Raw genomic sequence first — 24,758 nt, 5'->3', positions numbered from 1 at the left:
ACAAGTTGGATGTACCCCTTACCTTAGTGCCTTTTTTATGACTGCATCACTGTAACACATGAGCATCTCTGGTCAGCTAGTACATATAATGCCTACATTATGCACTGTTGAAATAGCAAAGTGTTCTTTTAGAAATAAAGAATGGAAATGACAGAACTTTGAATCATCTCCTCTAAAATTAAAACCAAAGATGGTGGCAAACCTGGAGCAGAAGACACACCTCCTCATTTATAGTCTATTGCTTTAGCCTCAATCTATTCTCTAGCCCAGTCTTAGATTTTTTTATGTATTCCCTTCCCATGGATATATATGGCACTGTACAAAATAAATGAGGGCCAGGTCTCCAGTGAGAGGTTCTCACTCAGGTTAAATCAAGAAGAAAAACAGCTGTGGGAGATGCAGGAATCAGGTATTAACTTTTATGTAGATCTTCATGGCGTCTGAAAAGAGGATGGGTATCCAGTTTCGCTTTGTAACTTCCCATTGCTTTCCATGAGTACTCATTATATTTGTCGATTGTGAACGTTTTTTTCCAGCATATCTAAGCACAGCAGTACTGACAGGATTTGCTGAAGGGGGTGGGGTAGGTTGGCTCACTCACATGAGCTGTGGTGAGATTGTCAGGCATAATGAAGGTAAAGAGAAAAATGGTGGGAAGGTAGTTTAGGGTTGGGAGGTGGAAGGAACCTACTGCTGTGGTTCCTAGGAACCAGCAAAAGAGATGATCACACCTAGTTTGTTGTGCACCTCTCTTACATGTCAAAGAAAAAAAAGTGTGTTGTGGACGGGAACTAGAAACAGCCAGTGTTCACAGCAAATCTAGATTTTTGCCCAAATCTCTGAACCACCTGCTATGCCACAGCTCTGGCAGAACTGCCACTTTAGATTTGTGTCAGGAGTTGAGCTAAAACCGAGCAAATGTTTTGGAAACTGCACTGGCTTTAGTACCAGAAATACTCTCTGTTCTACCTTGTACTGTGTTCACACAAAGTATTTTGGTGAATATAAGCACTAGCTACAGCGGTGTAAGCCAGATTACAAAAGAATGGCTATTTGTATTCAACGTAGACGAAAAGGCAATGGGAATCCATAGGATAAATGAGGCTGTAGTAGTGCAAGTGGCAGATCTAAAGTGCCCTGTGTGTGTGGTTATGATGCAACATTCACAGCAGCACTTGCTGAGGGGAAAAAAAATCTCACTGAAACCTTGAAGACCTAGGATGACAGAGGGAGTGAAGAATTTTAGAATGGCTCCATATCTGTAGAAGACAGACAATATAAAAAAAATTAACGTAATTGTTTAATCTCCATTTAACGGTAATTTAATGAGGCCAGATAATTCAAGGCATAAATAACCAGTTACTGAAAATGTTTTAAATCAGTCCAGCTCAGCAGTGCCCAAAAGTTACTGTCACTTAATTGTTGGACTTGACTCAATTCCAACTGGACTGGCATTCTGAAGCTGCCACAAGCACCTGTAAAACAGCAGTTCCTCTAGAGAGCTCAATAAATAATTGCACCATAAGAAGCTGGGGGGTCACACACTGAAATTAATCTCTCTTGGGGGGCTTCTAAAAATCCCCCTCTAGAGCTGTCCAGAACTGTGGATCTAAACCCACCTGTCCTTCATAAATCTGACCTGAACCACCCCAGGTACCCTGACAGACGGCCCCAAACCGGGCAGATGCGGAAAGCAGTGGAGGTGACGCGCGCGCGGCTGAGCACTGCTAACAGCCGCATCTCAGAAGAGCGAGCTCAACCACCGACCTGCGGCGGCAGCCACCTTGTGCCCATGCGCAGTGACCATATGCGCCCTAAGGCTCTGCACAGACACTCCTGACAGACACTTCTCTCCACCAACCGTTCCCGCTGAGCCGATTGCTCCTGCGCATGAGCAGGCGGGCAGGTTTGGCCCTGCCTGCATGCCGTCCGGCGTGAGGGTTTGTGGGTAAGGCAAGATGGCGGTTGTGGCGCGCTGCTGGTGGCCTTCCCGCGGTTTGTTGTCGCCGTCAAGGGCAGGTGAGTGTCACCGCTGCTGAGGGCGGCTTGCGGGCTGCTGCGTCTCGTCCTTAGTCGTGGTGCTTCTTCTGCCTGGGGGAGCACTGGCAGCCAGGCTGCCCTTGCGCCCTCCACCTGGGCGGCCCGAGGTAGGACAGGACAGGACACGACAGGCCGGTGGATGCTGCCTGTAACTGCTAGTTCCAGCGTGGTCCTGGCTGCCTCCGGGCGGGGGTGTGTGGCAGCTCCGCGCCTGCCCGCCTCTGCGTTATACTTTGCTTTGAGAGAAAGCAGGGTGCATAGGCTGTGCAGTGCTGTGCCAACCTATTCCTGTGGGCTGCGCTCTTCTCACTGCACCCTTCTCGGGATAGAGCTGGGTGAGGGAGCTCATAGGGCTGCAGCTGGACAGTAGCTGGCTAAAATGATGCATTATGGTAGAAGCCATCTATTTTTTGCCTAACCCCTCTTTGGGGATCCAAAGTTTGTAGCCAGCAGTGAAACATGGAATTTACTCAAGCTACAAGCTTATCTGTGTAATAATAATATTTCAGTGGGACTGTCAAAATCTCTGTGTATGAAATGCTGTCCTGCAGGCTAAAGGTTTAGATTATTTTCATGATTCTGTAGGTAACCTTTACAGTTTGGCCTAGGTCTGTAAGCATGCTCAAGTGCCAAATTTATATTACAATTCTGAATTTGGGCCTTTGCCACCAAAACATAACCCATTTCTAATTACTCAGGTACAGCACATACTCCTCTGTTATGAAAAGTAGGAGTTAGCAAATGGAATTTTTTGGGTGGCAAAGGTGCAGAACACACTCTTAATTGCAGTAGTGCTTTCTTCCAAGAGTAAGATGATTCTGGTTTACTGTGGACTTTTGAGGTTTTATTTTGATCAATGTTCATAACCAGCTTCAAATAAGGATTGTAAGAATAAGTATCCAGTGACAAATGGACTCTAGTCAGTGAGGAAGATAGAATCCTACTGTTCTGGGGCGGAATCCCTGGGCAAGTCTGTGTTGCACACAAGCATAGGGCAAAAAGCTTTCAGCAGTGTGCTCAACCTGGAAACACTAATATGGGTTGTGAAAGCTGTAGGGCTCTTTTAATTCGCGTTATCTGGATTTACTTAGCCTTGCATTTTGGTAGGGCTCCACACCGCATAAAGGGCTTTTCCTGGTGGTGAATATAGCAGCAGGATTTCTCTAGCTTGCTTTTATTGGATGTTGGATACCCTTAAAACTATAGAGCTGAAGAGATGAGCTTTTCACTTATTCATTGTTTCTTCATCTTTGTTGTTATTCGTATTGCAGTGGTAGTTGGGCATTTAGTCATATTTAGTTAGATTGTGATATATTGTGAAGCTCCTGTACAATTATGAAACAAAAAAGATGTACACCCCTAAAGAGATCACAGTGTGAGGCAAATAACAGCAGGTGTATGGACACATAGGTAGATAGAAACAAGACAGTAATTGGATGTTATTTGTTAACGTGACAGTGGTAGCAACAGAGAGAGTCTGTCATCAACAATTTTTGTAGAAATAGCAGAAAAATCTTTAAGCAGTTGAAAGATAGGTATAGAAATTTTTCAGATTAACTTTCTTGCCCTTCTTACATAGGCTGATCTGTTTAATAATGAGTTTTGTAACATACTTGCAGTGAACTAAAGTCTTGTTCCTCTTGGGTGTTGTATTGTAAGGACTGAAATGTTCTCAGCTATCAATAATGAAGATAATGGTAATTCTTTAAATATGCATATTGTGCACGTTTTCTTCAAACCTTGAGAAGGAGAAATGTACATGAACAAAGTACTGAAAGTACTGTGAGTCACCCAGCTTTGTCTTTCACCATCTCGAACAGGATACAAAGCAGCTATTTAGTGCACATGAAGGAATCCAAGTAATTATAAAGAACCAAATAATTTTCTTTGAGTGAGCCTGTCCTAAAACAAAATAGTAAAAATATGGTTATTAGAACGCTACAAGAATGAAGGTAGCAAGTTCATCCAACTGTCTGCAACAATATTACCCTTTACAGAGTCACAGAAAAGTTGAGGTTGGAAGAGACCTCTGAAGATCATCTGGTCCAAACCCTCTGCTATCCAGTATGTCCAAAGATGGAAACCAGCACAACCTTTCTGGGCAACCTGTTCCCGTGCTCAGTCACCCTCACAGTAAAGAAGTGTTTTCTGTATTCAAGTGGAATTTCCTACATTTCGGTTTGTGCCCATTGCATCTCATCCTATCACTGGGCATCACTGAAAAGAGTCTGGCCCCATCCTCTTTACACCCTCCCTTCAGATGTTTATACACCTTGATAAGATCCCCTGCTAAATTTTTTTCTTCTCCAGCTTAAACAGTGCCAGCTCTCTCAGCCTTTCATCATATGAGGGATGGTCCAGTCCCTTAATCATCTTTGTGGCCCTTACTGGACTTGCTCGGGTAGCTCCATGTCTCACTTGTATTGGAGAGTCCAGAAGTGGACGCAGTACTCCATGTGGCCTCACCAGGGCTGAGTAGAGGGACAGGATCACCTCCCTCAACCTTTTGACAGCGCACTTCCTAGTGCAGCCCTGGATGCTGTTTGCCTTCTTTGCCACGAGGCCTCATTGCTGGCTCATGTTCAGCTTGTCCACCAGGACCCCTAGGTCCTTCCCTTCAAAGCTTTTCTCCAGCTGGTCAGCCACTAACGTTTAGCTTACTTTATCTCAGCTATCCAGAAACCCACAGCATTGCCATTGGCTTTATTCTTTGCCAAGCATTTGGTATATACTCCTGATTTCATTTGCAAATTTGTTCTTTAGTGAGTTTTTTTTTCTTTTTTGTTTAAACACAAAAAACCCCAAGTAAACAGGATTCTGAAAATAAAAACTTATGGTAAATTTTTCGATTGGGAGTTCAATGTGTTTTTCTAGCAAAACCAGAAGGATTGTGTGACGCTCACAAAAAAAATATGCTTCATAACGTCCAGTCTCATTAATATCTAAATAGAGAAAGGATAGCTTTTTTTATGAACAGAGGTTCTTATAAATGTAGGTATTCTTCCATTAAACTCCAGCAGATTTTTGGCAAGCTCTGTTTTTGAATGGATGCTTATCACAGAGTGTATTTTTTTTCATAGTTAATCTCAAGGCCTTCATTTCGGCAATGGAGAGGCCTTGCCTATCTGTCACTTTGAGACAGACACCATGCCCAATCTCACTGTTCTTAAGCTTCATTCCTTTTCATGGGAGAGTTGCATTTTAGGAAGTCATATACCTACTTGGTGTTTGTATAGGTAATGTTTTATGCCAATTGGCCAATAGAAACGGGACAAAATTATTAGATTATTAGTATTAGATTAATTTGATAAAAGTCTAAATGTGTATCTGCTATTGCTTGCTTTGACTAGGTGGGTGTCAAACTGCCTCCTTGAGGGAAGGAGAGAGAAGGATAGACAAACTTTTGGGCATAGATACTCCTCCTTCAGGCACTGAAATCTTACTGGTGGATTTTCTGGTTTCAGTTGTATCAGCTGATCTAATAAAATGTATTTTATGTTCAAACATACCCTGCCTATTTTATCTCCTTAGAAAGTCATGGCTATAACATCAATGCTACTGCCCAACCTGGCAATTCCTAGCCGTATCTGGATCCAATTAACTCCCTCACTGCGCAAGTAGGATTTTTTTTTGTTATCCCCGTTTGTCATTCTGATATCAAATACTGGTTATGTTTTTGCTGTGATTCTTGTCACTTGGGTTGATAGGAGGAAGGTGAAACTTGTTTATCCTTATCCAGAAAATGCTTATGGCCGTGATTTATTAAAAGTTCAAATGTCGGTTATTGGTTTTCTGTTACATCCTCAAGCTGATTTTGTAAAGACAGCTCTTACAGTCTGCTCTTGTCGGCTGCAGTATGTCTGTAGTGTGTTTGTGCACTCTACGACTCATCCATTCCTTACTTTTTCACCTGTCCTTGGAAGGTAAGAGCATGGACGTGCAACAACATTAAAAAATTTTGATTTCAAGAATCTCTTAAAAGGAGTTTATTTGTTCCTTTTGTCGAACTTGATTGGAAAGAAAGTACGTTTCTTCTCTTCAGGCTCCCTATTCAGGCTGTCTTGTCAATTTATATCACTATCCTAGCAATGCTTAATTTCAGTGGCTTTCAACTTTCCATAGCTTGTTCTTTCTTGAGAAAATGGGCATTATTCCATATCACATGGATCTGGTTCTTTGCATCTCTTTACTCCCCTTACTCTAGGCTGGAGGATTGCTGCTTCCCCCAACCTTTGAGACTGCTGTCTTTAGACTTGGGTGAAAAGTCTGGTTAACTGCATCTAGAACCATTCTGATGTCTTTGCGCCACAGTTCACAGACCATGGTGTGGAAGTACTCAAGCGGGCCCTGCCCATAGCCAGCATGGTTTTGGTAATCTTTATTTGCTTAGACTTTATGCCATAACTCTTACATCATGTGCTAATGCTAGCCAGTTAAGCTTTCTGTGCAGTTTAGGAACCAGTGGTCTTAGTCTGCTCCTTTCATGACTTAGTTTGGTCTTTGTTTTTTATCCACAGCTCCCTCAAGCCCATTGTCCTCTGACTTATCCAGATTTCTTTGAAATAGCATTGCAGAAGTCTTGGCATGGGTAATTTTACTGAGGCAGGTTGGAGAAAATGGGTCTGTAATGAGAAAATAACTTTCACTTTAACTATGGATTGACAATAGTAACTCTTAAATTATATCACATACTCGCTCCCATTTTGTGTTGTAGGCTCTGGCATTTCTGCATTAGCTGCGTTGCCACCTAGATTGCAGCAGCACCGCCAAGTTCATCATGCACTAATCCCTCATGGAAGAAGCGGAAGATCCTCTGTTAGTGGCATCGTGGCCACTGTCTTTGGGGCTACAGGTTTCCTGGGACGATATGTTGTCAATCGTTTAGGTAAGACATCCCAGGAGTATCAATTAAAAGTTTAGGTGCTTAGCCAAACTCCAGTCTTTCTTCGGGTTACAGAATAGCCCTAGAAATCTTTTGTTTTGTTTTGTTTTTTTGATCTTAAAAATTGAGCAGTGTAGATGTGTTCTGTGTGGTACCTCTGTGATAAGTAGTGAAAACTGTATAGTTTTAATGCAGGAAAATGCAGAAGCTTTTGGAGGTTACTCAAATCATCACGATAAGTCATTCTCTTTCATTTAATTCTTTTTTTTGAACTCATGAGATGTAACTCTAAGAAGAAGTGAAGCTCATAGTTGATTCTTCTGTTTTCAGCCATATTAGGACATTTTACTAAAACATTTGCAGCAATCTGGAATTTGATCAGAATTCATTAGGATTCTGATCAAGTTATACATAAATTTGATTATAAATTTGTTTTTTTTTTAAATAGTTCTTTCTCTTTTTTCCTTCTTACTTTCTCCATCCAGCTTTTAAAAATGCAAATTAAAATCTATACACATGATTATCCTTGGATGTGACACATTTTTAGGGTTTGTAATATGTACTGATTGAAAAGATCTTTTGTTTTATAAGCTTATTTGATTATTAGTTCACTCAACTATTCAAGTACGTCTCTGCTTAAGAATTCCTATGATACTATTTATTAGTTACTACTTTTTATGATACTGCTTTTAGCTTTGCAGATGAGTATTCAAGTTATCTGTGTTTATTTGTTGTGTTTTAATGCCAGTGAAAAAAATGAAATGACATACATTAAGAAGATTATCTCCTTAAAGTTATGTAGTAGTTTGATATAAATGAAAAGTTCTTTGAACACTTAGGTCGCATTGGATCTCAAGTAATCATCCCGTATCGCTGTGATCAGTATGATCTCATGTATCTGCGACCGATGGGTGACCTGGGGCAACTTCTCTTCTTAGTAAGTCTTTTGCTTTGGCGTTAGATCAAATACAATACCATTGCTATACAAGGAAGTCTGTTAATCATTCTCAAAGTCAGAGCTCCAGCTATTGTTTAGCCTCTAAATGGAAGTGATATGAAAGAGCTTTCTTTGATTATGCCTGTTTGCGCATTATCTCATCCATTTCCCATTTGATCCTCTGGTTACAGGAATGGGACTGTAAGGATAAAGACTCTATCCGAAGAGCCGTGGAACACAGCAATGTGGTCATTAATCTTGTTGGAAAGGAGTGGGAAACAAAGTAATTTCATTTTTTTTCTGTATGCATAGATTTGCAACATGTATTGGATGTTGTCGCAGCATTTTACAGCCTGTTTACAGTACACAGTGACACTGATATTTCACTCGCCTTCCATGAAGAGACAAGATTGAAATCTTGTGCATAAAAGTGCTTCCATTACTTTGAATGGTTAACTGGAATTTTGCTTATGATCTGCTCTTAGAAAGTACATTCTTTCTGTAATTGTCTAATGCACAACTCTTGCCCTGTCAGACAGTTAAATTTACTGCTTTCGTACACCTTACTGATGTTATTTGGTGGGTGGCTTCCTATAGGTGATACAGGTTTACAAATCTCTGGGCTCATATTTATGGTGTTACAGAAGTGGGCTTCCATGCTATCACTTTGGTGTACTGATGAATTATAACCTTGTATAATAAACTACAGTCAGGTTTTTATTATTCTCTGGTAAATGTTAATAAATGGGAATAGCTAGTGGAAAGTTTCTATGGGTATGATTAATAACGTCATTCTTTCATAGAATTTTGGCAGAGATACTATTAGTGTCTTAAACAGTTTTCTCGTACTGATAACTTGCTGATCTTCTAAATAGCTCCTTTTTTAAATCCATGAAATCTAATATTTATTTTATGTTAAAAAATACCTGTAATAATCTTTTTTTTTTTTGCATGCAAGTAAGTCTGCTTTATTTAAAGCCTTGTTAGTGGAGAACTGCTAGAGAAGTACTCATTAGTTGTGTGATTTGCCTTTATTCAGTACTTAATTTTCCTGTTGTAGCAGACAGAAACCAATGTAGATCTCAGTTTAACCTACGTTTGTAAGCCTAATGCCTCTGTTGACTGTTTTTGTGGATAGTCGTTTGGTGTTGTAGTCTCAAATTCTAAAATTATTTTTCCTAAAATAGCATGTCTGTTGGCAAGCATCCATTTCAACTTATTCTTGTCTAGTCAAATATCATATATAATTTCTCTGAGACACTTTGATTTGGCATTCAAATTTGCAGAGGCACTTTTTTTTCTGATATGTCATTTAGCCCCTTATCCCGTTGCTGGAGTTTATAGCATAGTTTAATTGGTGAGAAGAAAAAAAAAAAAAAGAGAGAGAGAGAGACCATGACCCATCTTAACTTTGATTTTGTACATCTGACAAGGTTTTTGGGTTTTTTTTTGTCTTTTTCAGACTTTGGGATATAGGTAATGACATACAAACCAACCTGCCAAGATTAGTGCATACTGTTACTAAAATACAAATATGAAACTTTAAACTCCTAGTGCTGTCAGAGTAGAAGTGAACAATTGTTAACTACATAATCTCCATTTATTGTTCAGATATGTTTTTCATGTGCACTTTCTTCCTCCAAATTTCTGGGCTCATGTGAAATACATGGTTTATGTAAGGGAGGACTCCTTGGTTATTGAAATAAAGCCTTCTGGAAGTACAACAACAATAAAAAAATCAAACATTCACTCAAATAAAAAAAACCCCCAAACCTAGTCACTGTGGTCTCTTTCAACAATGCCAAAAACAGAGAGAGGTCTTGGTACGTGTTAAGGATGTTTAGGTTTTCCAATAGTTACTGCTATATTGCCCAGAAACCCTTATCATATATGTTAACTGCCGTGTCGACATCAATGGTGATGCTGGAACCCTTCTGTGAAATTCTGTGGCCAGGTAAATATGAGGTAAGACTAACCGTTGTAATCATCCCAAAATGTATGAACAACATAAGCCAGAAAAAAAAAGTAAGATTAGAAATGTAAATCAGTCAAAAAAAGTAAAGCCTGCCATTAAATACTTTCCTCCTTGCCTAGTACTAGTATACAGTCTCATCTGTGTATACTATGTTGTTTGAGAACTCCATAGCTACAGGAGGGATGTCGTTCATTCTTGTGTGTTTCCAAAATCTATTTTTGTGAGTAGAACAGGAGTAATGGTTCCCAGGATCAGATTAGTTATTGATGGGTCTAAAATAACTTTTTATTTTTAAGGCTTTCTTTAGACTCTGGAGGGATCTGAAGAGTTGTAGGAGTAGGTAAGGACAGAGATAGGCATTTGAACAAAATGTCTGTTACCCAAAAGCAGACGTAAAAGATGGAGCAGGGTGTTTACAAGGACAGTATCGAAACATGAGAAGTCAATTGTGCTCCTCCCCCCCCCCCAGGCTTGGGATAGCTGGAAGCAATTTGGGGATTGTAGCCAGGCTATAGTGTCAGTTTTGCTTGGAAACTGAGCTTCTGTATTATTTTTGATCAGATGCCAAACGAGATTACAGTTGAATCCCCTGATTTAGGCCCCTTGAATGCCGTAAACTCAGTATTCCTCTGCACGCGTTTCCTTGAAGTCCCTTACAGCTGCTATGAAACTGTTGTAACTGCTCCATCTATGTAAAATTTTTCATTTGTTTAAGTACTCGTGAGTTCTTTGGTCTGTTTTTGTCCAGTTTCCAATTCCAGCGTCTGTCCAATCTCTGAGACTGCTCAGGATTTTTGAGCTCCTCTGTAATTGAGGGCATCAAAGTCAGATTTTTAACAGGTGTTGTGAAAACAGATAGCTTTACTCAGATTTTAAAAAGCAGCACTTTAAAAAAATATCTGTTTTCAATTGGGAAGAGTTTTTGTTTGTCACAGAGAAATGGGCAAGAGTTTTTCAAATAGTGATTTAATCTTAATAGAGAAAAAACAGGTGATACTGTTGCTATAATTGCAGCTTACTGTTTTATTTGATTTGCATTATGTTTTTGTTTTATGAAGAGTCTCTCAATAAAGAAAACTTGCTAACAAAGGGCATTAAAATAAGTTTGTGAAGTATGTTCAGGTGATAACTGAACAATGAGCATGTTACTAGTTGCTATTGGTTGGCAACTACTATTGCTCTTAAATTAAAATTTGTATTTGTCTTGTTTTAGAAACTTCAGTTTTGAAGATGAATTTGTAAATATTCCTAGAATTATTGCTCAGGTAACTAGGGAAGCTGGTGTGGAAACACTTGTGCACATATCTCACCTGAATGCTAACATGAAGAGTCCATCCAAATACCTCAGAAGTAAAGTAAGTATGGAATTCTTTTGAATATACTTTTGGAGAGCTCTTTCTCTCTCTCTCTTTTTTTTTTTTTAACTGTATCTGTTTGAAGGAGATTTCTGTATGAATTTTCTCTACTAAAGAATGTTTTCCTCAGCTGAAAGTAATTTCTGTGCGTTATGATCTTAAAACATGTGCTTCCTGGAACTACAAATCCTGCTTAGTACTTCTGCTTTGAAGGGAAGTAGATTATGTATTCCTTAAAACCCTTCCTTCCTTCTATCCTTGAATATGTCTGCACGTACAATTACTGTCACTAGGAAAGAGGAATTAGTTTGGTGATGGACAGCGATCTGGAATCAGTCTTAACATCTAAGACTGGAATGACCTAGCAGATATAAGTAAGTAGTTGATGCCAAAATGACTCCTGCAAGGACAGATTAGTGACACAATAATAGGTCTTTGTAGTGGGATTGTTAGCTGTTTCAGTTAAAGAAAAGAAAAAAGAAAAATTTTGCGCATGCCCGCTCTCTCGCTTGCTCTCTCCCTTTTTTTTTTTTTTTTTTTTTTTTTTTTTTTTTTGTAATCAGGAGGGATCAGTTTCTGGTATTGCTTTTCTCTCTCTTTCTCTTGCTCTTTTATTTATTTATTTTTTCCAGATGGCTGCTGTCTGAGTTTCAGATTTTTTTTAAGCCCACTGGATTGTGTTGGTTTACTTTATAGTATGAACACAATTTTCAAAGCAGGGATAAAATATGGTATCCATCAATGTGCAGTGACTCTCTAGGATAGGTAGGCTTTATTGTTTTGACCAGCCCCCTGTGGAAAGCAGATAGCTGCCACTGAATTTTAAATTGTACATAAGCTGTTCTTAGAGTGTTCCAGTAATATAGTAGGGATCTGTAAATGTTCTGATTTCTTCCAAACCCTGATCTGACTTATGCTGGAGAAGTACTAAGAGATACTGACATGCTGGAGAAGTATCTAGTACTTTCTTCACTTTTTGAGCTTAGTCACTTTAAATGTGTAACCATACCGGATCTCAGCTATAAATTATCTACGTGCTTATTGGACTTCTGGGGCTTTCTGTGAGACCTGCTTCTTACCAAAACATCGCAAAGCTGAAATTGGTCAAATAGAAATAGTTTTGTTCTGCTGCCAGTATTATTTCATTGAGTGCTGTAGTCAGGATGCACTATGTTCTGAAAGGGTATCCTATTCTGGCCTATTCAGAATGGATCCAATTTACAACTACTTCATATGTTCATCTTAATTTAATGACAGGCAGTTGGAGAGAAAACAGTGAGGGAAGAATTGCCAGATGCTATAATTCTGAAGCCCTCCGAGATGTTTGGGAGAGAGGACCGCTTTCTCAATCATTATGCAAGTATGTATTCTTGAAATAAAACTCTATCTGGTTTGTTTACCTGTATCTAGAGGAGAAAGGGGAAAATGCAGTATTTTCTCTTTGAAAAGCAGGGAGGTATATTTTTATCAGAAATAGACTGTGTTTTGTTAGCTGTACTGTGCACTGTGTAGTGAAAATATAATACATTTTCACCTTATGATGAAATGGTAGCTTCTTAATTCTTTTTGAATTCAATTAGACTAAGTGACTGATGATTTTATATATTGTTGCTGTTTGTTTAGATTGTTCTGAGCTAATGTCTGAGCTAAGTTTTGAAATCTTACCTCTGAAATGAGTTTTTCACATTAGTAATGCTGGAATGGAAAAATTGACTTGAGTTCTTCTGGGCTGATATATCAGAGTCATTACTGTTGCTTTGTATCAGCAGCAAAATTGCTAGACAACATACAGCAGAATTTGTTTCTGTCTCACAAAGTTGAGAGAGCTCTGAACCACTTTGGGGAAGCAGTAAATACAATTGTCTGGTGGTTTTTGATAAGAAAACCAAATGTTAATTGAAAACAGAGGTACTAAAGTTGGATAGTAGGGTTTGTTTGTTTTTTTGTTTGTTTTTTTGTTTTAATAAAGTCATTGTTCAGGAAATATCCACACTGTCAGTGCACTCTGGATTTGTTTTGCTGCAGTGCAGCATGTCAGTTATTTGACTGTTGAAAGGATTCAGCAATTTTATTCTTAAATTATTTATGTCTCTCTGTTCAGACATGCGCTGGTTTGGTGGTGTGCCTCTTCTTTCCATGGGAAAAAAAACAGTGAAGCAACCAATATATGTAAGTTTTACTGAAAAACAAGACAGTCCCAAACCTGATGTGTGCATGTGTGAGAGGAATTCTCCCCCATCTCTTCTGGAAGAAGGGTTTGTCTGTACGTTCGTGTTTTCTAAAGGTAGTTTTTCCAATTTGTTTCTCGCAGGTGGTTGATGTTGCAAAGGCAATTATTAATGCCATTAAGGATCCTGATGCTAAAGGAAAAACTTACGCCTTGGCTGGGTAGGTTACTTGTCTGATTCTAATTAACTGAAGTACTTCTTTTTGGTGTCATTTTTTGGCATGCTGCACAACACATTTAATTTCTCCATCCATACACACAGTTTGAGCTGCAGTAAATTCCACCTCCTTTTTGGGAGGAGAAGTGACTCAAGCTGTTACTGTGAATATGCTGATGAACCTAGTTTGGGCCCCATTGCATTTAATGTTATGTGTATTCATACAAAGAAATGGGCAGTCTTGAAAAACTTACTAGTCAAGATAGATCGGTGGAAGAGAGGGATTCAGCTTGTTGGCAAACAGTTTGAGTTCAGCATGTCTGATGTTCCAGGATAGGTATCTGTTGGACGTGATATAAAACTTGTTTCCTGGACTGCTTATGAAAAAAACTGATACTTATTTTACGGAACTGAGGAATAAAATCCATGCCGATAGTCAGTATCATGTAAAAGAATTGAAAGAGTAAACAAAACTTTAACAGAACTTTCCAGAATTTAAAAGCAGGGCCAGATACTTATATCTACTAATGGAGAAAGCTATAGCTTTGGAGAAAATTCTGCTTAAAATGTGTGGAAAATGACCTGGAATAAGAACAGATAGAGGCAGTAGAACCTTTTGAATAGTCTGAATACAAAAACTCCAAGGTAGAATAGGTCATTAGCTCTAAGAAAAAATGGCACGGTAAAGGCAAAGATTCATGTTTCAATATTGTAATGTGGCATTGGAGTTGGTCTGTGTCCTATATATGTGGCAAAAGGAGCTTTACATACATTGAAGAAGAAAACAGTTGCTAATTAGCCAAGTTGCAAATGATGCTGAACACCCCTCCTTTCCATTGTATGCTTATCTTTGTCTTCTCCCCTTTTACACTGGAAATATGTTTACTGTCTGGAGTTTGCAAAAGGGATGTCAGTGACTTTTTTGTTTTTCCATACTCATTTTCTGATGCTCTTACAGTGGCAGCTCTTTACCCCTGTAGTGCAGAGATCGTTGCTGGTTAGTCTTTCACTTTCTTCAGTACTATATGGTTAAGTTGTTGAGGAAGATGTTCTAGCAGCCGGGCTGGTTGTGCTAGGTACTGGTGTACTGGAAAAAGCTGCAGGTCTTCAACTTCTTGTGGGTCATGCTGAGGAGCTTTTACTCAAAAACTGGCAAAGTAAGATGAAGAAGGCAACAAGAGTCTGAAAGAACTAAAAGCTGTGATGAGATGTTAAGTAACCTGAAGTTGCTTTCAAATCACTGGGATGATGTCAAGTGCCACGTTAAGCAAGTGGAAACCAGTGCTAGCCAGCCATTTAAAAAGACTTTTTATTGAAGAAAACAGATACGTTTGTATCAGATAGTTACAATCAATGCAGAAATGCACCTGATTTGGAAGTCTTTCCAGCCAGCACAGATGTGTTGGAATTAACCTTTTGCGTGACTGCTTTATTTGCTGGTGGCAAACTTGAATATGAGTCAACATGTACCCAAAGTACTTTTACCAGACAAGGAAAGAGAGATGCTTTTGGCTTTCTTACTTTGGCTCAGCAGAAGCAATTGCTCCAACTGCAGGAGAAAGTGAGGATTGCATGCTAAATAGAACACTGTTTGCAGCCAAATGCAAGGGCAGTTGGCTAAACTTTGAATGTGTTCTTAAAGTTTCAAAGTCTCATTTTTTTGGCAGTTTGCAGAAGGCCGGGAGTTCAACGGCCAGGTTTCAGAGGCAGGAATTCAAGGAAGGGTGCCAGACTTTCAGAGCAAGGAATTCGGAGTTTTCAGGCACCTAGACTGAAAAGACTTTGAACAAATAGTTGTCTGAACTGAAGGTTCAAATCAAATCTGCAGAGTAACCCTTGAATAAAGCTGTATAAGGCTTTTTTTTTTTTCTTGTTTTTACAGGAGTTAGCAGTTTGAGATTTAAAATACTGATCTTGTAAAAGAATATTGCTCTACTCTGTGGTAGAATGCAACTTTAACCATAACAGTTGGTGGTGTCATTGCCATTTCTGAATGACTGAGGACTTTCTACATTTTCTACATTTTTCACTCTTCCCCTCTCTTCCACCTTGGTTTTGCTTCATCCCCTTTTTAAATCTTGCATCTTGAATGCTAATGCTCTGTAGAGCTTATGCTTCAATGTGATTAGTTTCTTAGTGATGTTGTATTGTTACTATACAGTAATGTGTAGAGAAGCAAACAGTATTTTTCTTTATTCTCACATTTTGAAGTATGGCTATACTATATTGCCCCAAGTGTTCCCATCTATTAGGGTGGAACTGAAACTTACTTTTACTAGCTTTGGATAAATAAGCATGAGAATGTTAAGATATAAGGGCAGCAAATGTGGTAAAAATCGCTGATGAATACTTCAGTTCCTTTTTTCTCAGCTGAATAAGTAAATTAATGTTATCCACTTTTTGTGTAACTTTCTCAGAAGTTTTATTAAAAGAGGAAAACTAATACCTTGTTTCTGATGATACTCCTTTAATGTAACTTCATAAATTCAAATCTCACAGGTTCTATAAACACCGAGGTCAACTTGGTAAGGATGTGTGCAAGTGCTGATTTCTTTTGAGTTCTCCTGAATATGTTCACTTAGCTTTGAGAATGTGTTGCCCTAATTTAGCTTTTAAAAACTAAAAAAGAAGAAGAAAAAGGTGATTTGGGGCTTCCTCCCTTTTCTAGCATCAACCAACCAGTTTAGTTTGTGGTTATGCACATTGCTGTTTGCTCTGAAGAGCAAGTGTACTGAAGCCTCAGTGTGGATGCCTGGAACCTCAAACCTTGAAATAAGATATTTGATTTATCAAACTGAAATGCATGTTACTTGCATCACAGCCTTGGATTTCTGGACTGTTTGAATAGTTTTGCATCTTTAAACTGTCTACGCCAACGTGGTTGCATTCTTCTGGGATTTGAGATCTGACAGTAATTCAGTGTCTGTTACTTTAAAAAAAAAAAGTTGAAGATGAAAAAGGTTTGGTCTTATGTTTAGGAAGTTGTGCATTGCAAGGGGATTGTCATCTCATTGAGGCCTTCAGCTTAGCTGAAAAGTGATAGCAGATCATTAGGAGAAAAACACTTCTGGTGTGCTTACTGCTCTTCTGATTATAAACAGCAGGATGGAATTTTGAAGGCTGAAACACCAAGTGGCATGCCGGAGCTCAGCAATGTATTCTGGGGTGTCATCATGAAGATTTTCAGAATGTTTTGAAATACCAGCAAGTTGTCTTAAAAGCCAAGGGAGATTTTTCTGTCAGTCTAAGCCATCTATGAAGCCAGAATATTAAAATGCCAAGGCAAAGCCATAACAGGAAAGGAATGGGAACTCCCAATGGTGTATGTTTCTCTTAATCTACTGCAAGCATGCAAGCAACTTGATTGCTTCCTTCCCTCCATTTTTGGAAGGATAAATGCATTCTTTTGGGGGAATTTATCTTAGGTTCTTCCTCTTGCTCTTGGAGAGAACGCCATGTTCTTAGTCAAGTGAATTGATTTCTTTGCTGCCATTTGTTACCAAAGATGGGATGTTTTGTTAACAAACCTCATTAAGTTCACTGTTTGTTTTCTGGCTTCCTTCTATTGCAGGGTGCTGAACGGGCTTCTACAAACTCAGTCCTGTTCCAGTGCTGAAAATCTGGTATTTGGAATTTCAATCAGTCCTTACATGGAGGAAGCACTTTAAAAGTGTGCTTTAAAAGCATTCAGAATAAATTTCATTGTCTACTGAAACAATTTTGCAATTGATGAAGTATATTGTTACCATCACTGGTGTTTGATATGTTTTTCTAATTTAATTTCTCTTTGTTTCAAACAGTATAGAATCTTTAGAACCAGAATTTGCTCCCCTTTTGTGAGGAAAATGACGAATCATTTAGAATGAAGAAAACAGGCCATTGATAGCTATATTTAAATATTTGCAGCAAGAGACAAGAAATTGAACACCACCACCACCCCAAAAAAGAAGAAAAAAAAAACCAGCCTAATTTGCCTACTGTTTGTTGTTTTTTTTGTTTTTTTTTTTCCCTCAGACCTAATCGATACCTCCTTTATGACTTGGTAGAGTACATCTATGCTGTTTCCTTTCGAACCTTTTTCCCATATCCACTTCCACGTCCTCTTTATCAGTAAGTGGAATCCTTCTCTAAGAATTTATGATCCATCAAGTAGCACAGAAACATAAATAACTATTGCATTGGTCAATTAATATTAATGTTGTCAATGTTATTTAATATTGTAGGGTTGTGAAGACTGGATTTTGCCTGAGTACTCATGAGTTAACTTGAGTTTTCTGCTAAGCAGCAAGTCTGCCTGTTAGGAATCAGGGTATTAAATGTGTACTTGTAAAAGACTTAACTATTTATTACAGAGTTATTGAATGGCCTTGCTTTTGCTGAGTCAAGAAGAAGTAAAAGGTCCTAGGTATAGACTATTACTAGAAAATTAAGCGAACTTTTAATAGTACCACAGAGAAAATCTGTGTGTATGCTGTTGACTGTAGGCTCTGACAGATTTTTTTTTACAGCTGCTTAATGTATTTCTACTGTTAGCTCTCCTTCCCATCTATTGAACACTGCCATCCTGGAAGCAGAATTCGTATAAGGATGTGTATGTGTGTATTTGACTGTTCTAGTTCAGTCCTTTGATTTGAAACAGTGGTGGAGGTAAGTTTGTATCGAGATGCTGGCCTGGGAATTTGAGCAATGCAGTTGCAAGCCCACATCTCTTTGTCATCTGTGATATGAGGGTAGTAACATCTTTAGAAGATAGTAATAAATGGGGAGGGATTAAGAGAAAGGTGTAGTACCACTTCAGATGACTACAGTAGATGTGTTGTGAAGGCTCAGTTTGCATGCACTGAACGTCATCTGCAGTTGTACATCTTACACACTGAAGGCGCTGGGGTGATAAATGAGGGGGGAGACTGATTTGCTACACCATAACTAGTGAGTAATAGTGCATTAAAAAGTGTAGTACAAATCTGAGCCTGGGCTTTGTCCTTGAGGTATAATCAGACATTCTTCTGAAGAGCTACCTTGAGCGCTAAACACCATTTCAAAAGTTACCCTTGGCATTGTTGAGATGTGTTAATGTTTTGAGTGCTGGTCCTCCTTCATTTTAGTACAACGTAAATTACTTAGCTAAAAAAGTCACCAGTGTTAGAACCCTCCTACCAATCTTCTAATGGGTCTCCATGCTGCATTCATGTAACTGATGATGAATAATACTGGAACAACATCTTAAACTGTTAGAACTGTTCCTGAAGAAATTGGCCATAGACACATCAGTAGCTTAACATGGCTCAGGTGACACAGGGGAGCTTGTTGAAAAGTAACAATGTGGCTGTTTACTATTCTTATTAGTTTACATTCTTTTCAGGCCATGTTAAGCCTTTTTCTTTGTAGGCTAAACTAAGTAATATTTCATATTTTTGAGGAAAGATGCATCTAAGGCAGATAGGTCTAGCTCTGTTTATGTGCAGCAACTTAATTATCTGAGCTCCTAGCCTGCCAAGTGAGCACTTCTGTGCTACCTTGAATACCGTTGATCCTGAGACACTGAAGAAAATTGTTATATTATTTTCTTTTCTCTGCCAGATTTACTTATTTTGAAGGGAAGTTTCATTTCAGGAAACTGCAAGTACTCTGATCCTCTTCCTTTTTATAGATGTAGATTGCTCCAGATTCCATCTTGTTTATATGACTGTTAAATCATTTAGTTGTCAGCAAGTATGTTTTCCCGTGGAGGCAATGAATCAGAGTTTGTGACTAACTGGATTACTGCCTACACTACCAGGGAGCAGAGGTCCGGGCAAGACTGAACCCTGTGGTGTGTGGGGCATTGAAAGTGGAAGTTTGCCTTTCCCACTCACGAAGGCATGGTTTTACTTCCAGATACCTGCTCATCCATTCCCTTCAGAAGTGGAAGAATAGGAGATTGAAGAATTTGGTAGCAAAGTTAGAGTTCCCAGAAGTGCAGCTAAGAACTTGCTGACTTGCTTGTTCACTGCTTAAATGAATTTTTAGGTTAGAAGAGCAGCTATGAAACAACCTCTTGCTCACTCTGGACAGATTGAGTCTGAAATGCTCTTACCAATTCTTATTTTCTTCAGTGCGTCTCGATAATGACTGTACTTCTACAATACTCTTTCTGATTACAGTTTAATTGCAAGATGCTTTGAGATTAATCCATTTGAACCATGGTTAACACGAGACAAAGTGGATCGGGTAAGTGTAGGACAGCGCTAGAGTTGTTCTTGGGAATGTTTTGCTGTGTGCTTGTAACCTCCACTTGTAACTTTGTGGTTGAAATGACTAGTTATATAGCAAAAGGTAACATGGTGGGGGAGGGCCCATCCTTCCTGGTGTTAAAACGAGTCAAGGCTGCTTGCTTTTTCAAAAACACAAAAACCCCTCAAACAAAAAAGCAGTATTCAAAACAGAAAAGCCAAAGTAGAGATCCAATGTGCAGCTGTTTCCTTCCCCCCCCCCCCCCCGCCTTCCTCCTTGGGGATGGATGCTCCCCACTTTAGGTAACTAGTGAGTTTAGGTACCTCTAGCTGCATTCAAATTGTGCTTATGCTATCCAGATAATGGAATTTTTTAACAACTCAAGTTAAACTAACTGCATTGGTTACAGCCAAAATTTGTGCTTAACATTAGACTCTGTAACTATTGAAGAAGTTGTAGCTTCATGTTTATTCCTGACTTCTCAGAGTATGTGAGTAGTGGAGTATGTGGACAAATAAGTTGCAAAAAACATACTGCAAGTAAAGAAACAGCTTTGACATTAATACTTGTTAAATCTACTATTGGCCTGTGTGCAAGTTAGCAAAGGTAGAGTTGTGCACTCTGACCTTGATCCTAAGGTTACTTATTGAATAGCTGTAAGCAATTACTTTCTATGTTTAAATTTATCCTTCTGTGAAATAAACAGCAGTTTCCTATTCTGTTGTAAATCATTTTGAAAAACCATGGGCAGTAAGTAAAGAAGTTAAGTTTTATTCATGGTCAAGTGCAAAGCTTTTTTTCAAACCACTGACGCTCCCCCATGCAAGAGAGATTTGCCACCATCACTCTGTTGACTGTAATGACCCAGGCTGTAGACATAACATCTTCTGAAAACTTCTAACTGCCTTTGTAGTTTATAGGGTAATACATATTTCATAGAAGAACCATGCACCAGTCTCTAAAACTACTGCAATTCAGCTACAGCATGGCAAGTCACTCCTGTGTCTGATTCTTCCCCCCTTTCCCAGCTTTTCAGCCTCAAATAGTACACACAAAATCAGATGTGATTGACCTTTCAGGGAATACTACTTTAACACAGGCCCCAGTTTGCTAAGGTATAGGTCATATGTGTTGAAAATATGGTCGTTAAATATGATTTTTACCGTAGCAGTAACCTGTTTTAAACTATAAACTGAGTAAACCAACCTATCAAAGGTGATAATTCAATGTGAATTTTCTTGATGAAGTAGGATTTATATGATTCCAATTCAAATATGCCTTTATAAGTTTGACCTAAACTTCCTGATAATGTTTAGATGAAGGGGAGAAAATGAAGAAAATTTTTGCATCTGTTACTGCTCTTCATTCCTAAATCCAAATCTGAAGGATGTTTTGTAGAGATGCAGAACATCTGAACCTCCTATTGAAGTAGATTAGGTGCTTAATATCTCTGAAAATTATGCCACAGTTCTGTAGGGCGATGTTGAATTGTTCATTCCTCCCAAGAAAAAACAAACACCCAAAATAATGGTCAGGGATTTGGGATGGATAACAGTTCTTCAGATCGAGTACAAGATATAGTAGTGTGTTGTATTGTAGGGTTCTTTCTTGGGGGAAACATTTTGCCTCATTAGCCTTTGTTAAAAGGAGTGTTTCAAATGAAAATCTGAGTAATTGCAGTTGAATCTCCCAGGACTTGCCATCTGTAGAAAATTGTTTTGAGATGTATTAAAATTTTTCTAGTACTAGCAATTTGTGCTAGTTTGTTTCCATAAAAGAAAAAGGTGATCTCAGGTGTAAGTACATAGTATTTTGTAGTATGTGCACAATTACATTGACTGTAATGCTGTTCATTCTGTCAAGTGACTTCCCCTCTCTCCTTTTTTTTATTTTTATTTTCATTTTTTATTTTTTAAAAGTTTCACACAACTGATATGACATTTCCTGATCTTCCTGGTCTGGAGGACCTGGGTATTCAACCAACACCTCTAGAACAAAAAGCAATTGAAGTTCTGCGCCGTCACCGCAGATACCGCTGGTTGGAGGCTGAGCTGGAGGAAGCAAAACCAGCAAAGACATATTCCATGTAACAGTTGCCAAGGTGGTTACTCATGCTTCTTAAACTGCTTTTCTGTGACCTAGTTTGGAGAACCACACGGTTCATACTGAGTAAACATACTGAGTAAAATCTGTTAATCACATAAACTATATTTCACTGGTGTTACTGTCTCATTTTTAATTATGGAAGAATCTCAGTGATGTGTAATTCTTCTCTTTAAAAGACCATGAAGCAAATTTGCATATTGTTCCTTAGTTTGTGAGCATTAAAATATTGGGGTGAGGGGCAATGTGTCTCTGTAGTCACTTTCTCCCTATACTCTCAAAGCAAGCCTTTCACTGGGTTTTAGTAAGTGCTCTCCTTAAATGATTTGAACATTATAGTTCAAAACTATGTGGTCTGGAATATGTTTTTTCTGATAGGCAGAGCCAGTACTACCATCTATTCAGATTATCAGGTAAGATAAAACCATTTTCTTAGTTGCTGTTGACTTTTTTGAGCTTTGTTTTCCATCTGCGCTGAGCTGAATTATTATAGAAAATACCAACCAAAATAGCATATGCTGTTTCTAAGATCAAGAAAGGTGGATTAGACAGGCAAAAAAGTTGCATGCAAACTGCATATCACCTGGTCTCTTGTGATAAATCTATGTGCTGTGGCTCATAGACCTGAGGAAATGTGTCATTTCCTCCATTTTTGAATTTGAGAATCTCATTATTTTGAGATGCTCAAAGCTTATGTGTTGGGGCATTGCCTTGATTTTTGGCAAGGGGGATGAGCTTTGTTTCAAAGTTTAATAATAATAATAACGATTATTATTTAAAGATCAAAGGAAGAACCCTGCCTGAATTTGACCAAGTACTGTGCTTTGAATTTGGTTAAATTTTGACAGGGGCACCATTAGGTATGGTGCAGCTTAGGACAGAGTAAGATTCGTGCACTGTACTGAGCAGAGATCTAGATCTTCTGTCTTCAGTACAGTGTTCTGATGGCTCCAAGAAAAGTGAAGGAAGAAATTCCTTGAATTGAGGGAGCTGCTAGTTTTGGGAGAAGGCCAAGTTGCATTAACTAGGATGAGCTGAGATTGGTGAGAAATCTGGTTTTAATTGGGGCTGGGAGAGGGGATGCAGTGAGTGACAGAACATCTTGTGTTTTCACCTCCAAGTTTCTTACTATTTGCCTCTGTTGGATGTGACATCAGGAGAGGAGGAACTGGCACAAGGTGGACAAATGATTAGGATATCAAAGGTAGAAGCCTAATGGTGGTGGAGAAACCTGAGGTAGAGACTGGGGCTGAGCAGATGATTAAAATGGAGCATGGGGGTGTGTGTGGGGGAGAACAAGGGCAAAAAGGTCAAGGTTAGGAGAAGCAGCACACAAGTCTCTCCATTACATCACAGTCATTGCTGGAGCAAAAGATCAGAATCTCAGTTTCTCTGCTGTCACCAAACTACTGTAAAACCATAGGCAAAGTGTTTGTTTAATTTCAGTGGTGCTGCATGTTGCTCTTTGATGTGCAACCTACTCCTGAGAATGTTTACACTGTTGGGAGGAGGCAGGTTCATGTGATAGTGTGGATTTTCTGATCCTGCCTACTCATGTTGGCTTTCATGGATTGTTTGTTTCTTTTTTTTTGATAAAGTAAGTTCAATCACTTTAAGCCTGCCAAGTCACACATTCAAAGGCTAGCAAAAACTAGAAGTGAAGTGCATATTGTTAATTTGATCCTTAGCTGTTGTTATGATTTAATTTTTTTTTACTTGATTGCATGTTTTTTTCCATAGAACCCTAACTTTAAATAGCCTCATTTGAGCGCATTTAATATATGTGGCATATACTTGATTTACTGCATGTTATTCAAATCCTACTGTGAAAACTAATATTTTTTGGATTGTCTCACATGGAGTGCAGCGGTGCACAATTATCATGATATTCATGCGTGGATAATGGACGGTTTCCATTTTCAGATGGCAAACTGAGGCCGAAGAAAACTGCCAAAAGCGATGCTGCACTGGTTTAAGCCAATTTGAAATGACTTGCTATTCTGAGAATGCTTACCATAACCTGGTGATTTCTTTTTTCCATTTAAAGTGCTACTTTTTCAATAACTTCATTTGCAACATAGAGAATAATGCAGAATCTTAATTCAGACAGCCACTAAATGGAGAACTTGCAGGTGATGAACTGCTGTGAAAAGTATTTGGTTTAAGCAACCTGCTCCACACCACATGGGAATACTGCTAAGAGGATGGTCACAATAGTGTTCAGCTGCTGTTGCTGAAAGTCTTCAATTTTCCACAGTATTTTGCCTTAGATAGCACTTCTGTTTCCTTTCTTGCAGAAGTTGCAGTATTATTTCTCATTATTTACCCTCCAAAGCATTCTCTCTAGGGCACAGAGATCTTGAATGTAAAAGTCACATTTTCTAATATAGTCCACAACATAACATGCAAGGGGAAGAAATTAAGCCAGTGTATGAAGCCTTAACTGTGATATTTTCTATCTTTGGGACTCTGATATTGCAGCATCAGTGATGAATTTTTTTAAATATATTTAGTTTTTATTTTTAGATGAGGCATCCAGTAGTTCCTAGTGGGATTGCCCCCCCCCCCCCCCCCCCCGCCTTCTCTTGTGTTGTGAAAGCTCTTCTACTGTGAATGCAGCTGAGTGACCTGACACCTATGGTTTCAGACAGTGGGGACAAACCATGCTTGTAAATTCAATAGGATTCATCTGTGCATCGTATTACACAGTCTATGTTTCTTCCATTACTTAAACTCCTTCAATGCTTTCTCATCAGTTTTATCCCAGTTGGCCTATGTCTCTCTGGCAGTCGCTATCACTTGGATTTAGAAAAAATGTTTCTGGCTGAGAAATGTAGTATAGCACTGATGAAGAACCTTTTAAAGACAC

At 38.8% G+C, this 24,758-nt stretch overlaps 1 protein-coding gene across 2 annotated transcripts; it reads left to right on the top strand.

The window, feature by feature from the left end:
• Window positions 1-1,876: 1,876 nt before the first annotated feature.
• NDUFA9 (NADH:ubiquinone oxidoreductase subunit A9) lies at window positions 1,877-21,996 on the top strand. Of its 2 annotated transcripts, none has more exons than XR_010390834.1 (11): window positions 1,877-2,019; window positions 6,755-6,925; window positions 7,762-7,859; window positions 8,051-8,142; window positions 11,048-11,189; window positions 12,447-12,549; window positions 13,291-13,358; window positions 13,501-13,577; window positions 17,588-17,683; window positions 19,669-19,783; window positions 21,706-21,741. XR_010390834.1 is itself a non-coding variant. In XM_026106281.2 (11 exons), the coding sequence occupies exons 1-11, from the start codon at window positions 1,959-1,961 to the stop codon at window positions 21,874-21,876; spliced, it is 1,146 nt and encodes a 381-aa protein (XP_025962066.1). In that variant the 5' UTR covers window positions 1,878-1,958; the 3' UTR covers window positions 21,877-21,996. The 2 variants fall into 2 exon arrangements, 1 of the variants encoding a protein (XP_025962066.1); XM_026106281.2 differs by having other exon boundaries at window positions 1,878-2,019; window positions 19,717-19,783; window positions 21,706-21,996.
• The last annotated feature ends 2,762 nt before the right edge of the window (window positions 21,997-24,758 follow it).

The sequence above is a fragment of the Dromaius novaehollandiae genome, chromosome 1, assembly GCF_036370855.1.
Source record: "Dromaius novaehollandiae isolate bDroNov1 chromosome 1, bDroNov1.hap1, whole genome shotgun sequence".
Taxonomy (NCBI): domain Eukaryota; kingdom Metazoa; phylum Chordata; class Aves; order Casuariiformes; family Dromaiidae; genus Dromaius; species Dromaius novaehollandiae.
The sequence above is the reverse complement of the archived record's forward strand: the minus strand, read 5'-3'. Positions and strand labels throughout refer to the sequence as shown.